The 981-nt window shown below is 67.0% G+C and overlaps 1 protein-coding gene across 1 annotated transcript in view; it reads right to left on the bottom strand.

The window, feature by feature from the left end:
* The window catches only part of CUX2 (cut like homeobox 2), an 87,422-nt gene that overhangs the window by 14,625 nt on the left and 71,816 nt on the right, over window positions 1–981 (bottom strand). Inside the window, 2 exon segments of the mRNA XM_025199847.1 lie at window positions 18–297; window positions 918–977. Coding sequence (XP_025055632.1) covers window positions 18–297; window positions 918–977 — 340 coding nt within the window.

Here is a 981-nt window from a genome sequence, read left to right on the forward strand (position 1 = left end):
GGGGGGGGAGGGGGGGGGGGGGAAGGGCCGCCGCCCTGCCACTCTCGCTCTTGTACACGGGTGGCATCAGCTGCTTGGGGAGGAAGGGGTCAGCCGGCGGCCTGTCACTAGCACCCAGTCCGGGGAAGGGGGACATGGAGAAAGTCCTTTGGCCTTCTGGGGCCATGCTGGGGCCCAGCAGAGGCTGGACAGGGGTGGGGGAGGCAGGGTCCTCCGATGGGGGCGGTGCGAGCTGCTGGGGTGAGGGGTACGACTGCTCCGTGTCCTTCACCGACTCGTCCTCGGAGGGATCCTCCTCTAGAGACCAAAGAGAGAGACGCGCACACTATAGTGGCGAGGCACTCGGCTGGGCCGGGCCCTCGGCGCAGCTGGGTGCCAAGCACGCGATGTGGAGAGGCACCCGGAGGCATTGGTCACTCTGCGGGGAGGACCCCGTTGCACCTCCTCCCATGCAGAGGCGCCCACCCTGGGACTGCACTTTCTCGCCCCGTGTGAGCTGAGCCTGAGCTTGGCACCCAGCTGCTGTCTGGGGTGGGGCAGAGCAAGGGGATCCCAGTCCTGTGTCCTCTTGCCCCCAGCCTCACGGCTGACCCCTACTGCGTGCCCTGGCCTGCCCCATTGCTCACCCCCCATCAGGCCATTGTAACTCCCCTGGGGCCAGGGCCCAGCTGCCCCACAGCCAATGAGACTGGATGTCAGGCAGGGCTCTTCTGTCAGCGGCTGAGACTGCGCCTTGGGGAACAGGGTGGGATGGGACAGGCCACACAGTGCTCCCGGCTCCCGGATTCCCCCGTCCTGGGTCCAGGGACCGTTCTGGAGGCTGCATCTGTGTTTGCTGGTGAGGGAGGCCGGCCTGCAGAGAGCCAAGCAGGGGGAGCTCCCCACCCCATGTCCCACAGCAAACCAGTGCCACCTACCAGCGCTGGCCAGGAGACTGGGCTTCTCCAGGGGGTACTTCTGGGGTGGGTAGAAGGAGTCTTT

This window comes from Alligator sinensis, unplaced genomic scaffold, assembly GCF_000455745.1.
Source record: "Alligator sinensis unplaced genomic scaffold, ASM45574v1 scaffold628_2, whole genome shotgun sequence".
Taxonomy (NCBI): Eukaryota; Metazoa; Chordata; order Crocodylia; family Alligatoridae; genus Alligator; species Alligator sinensis.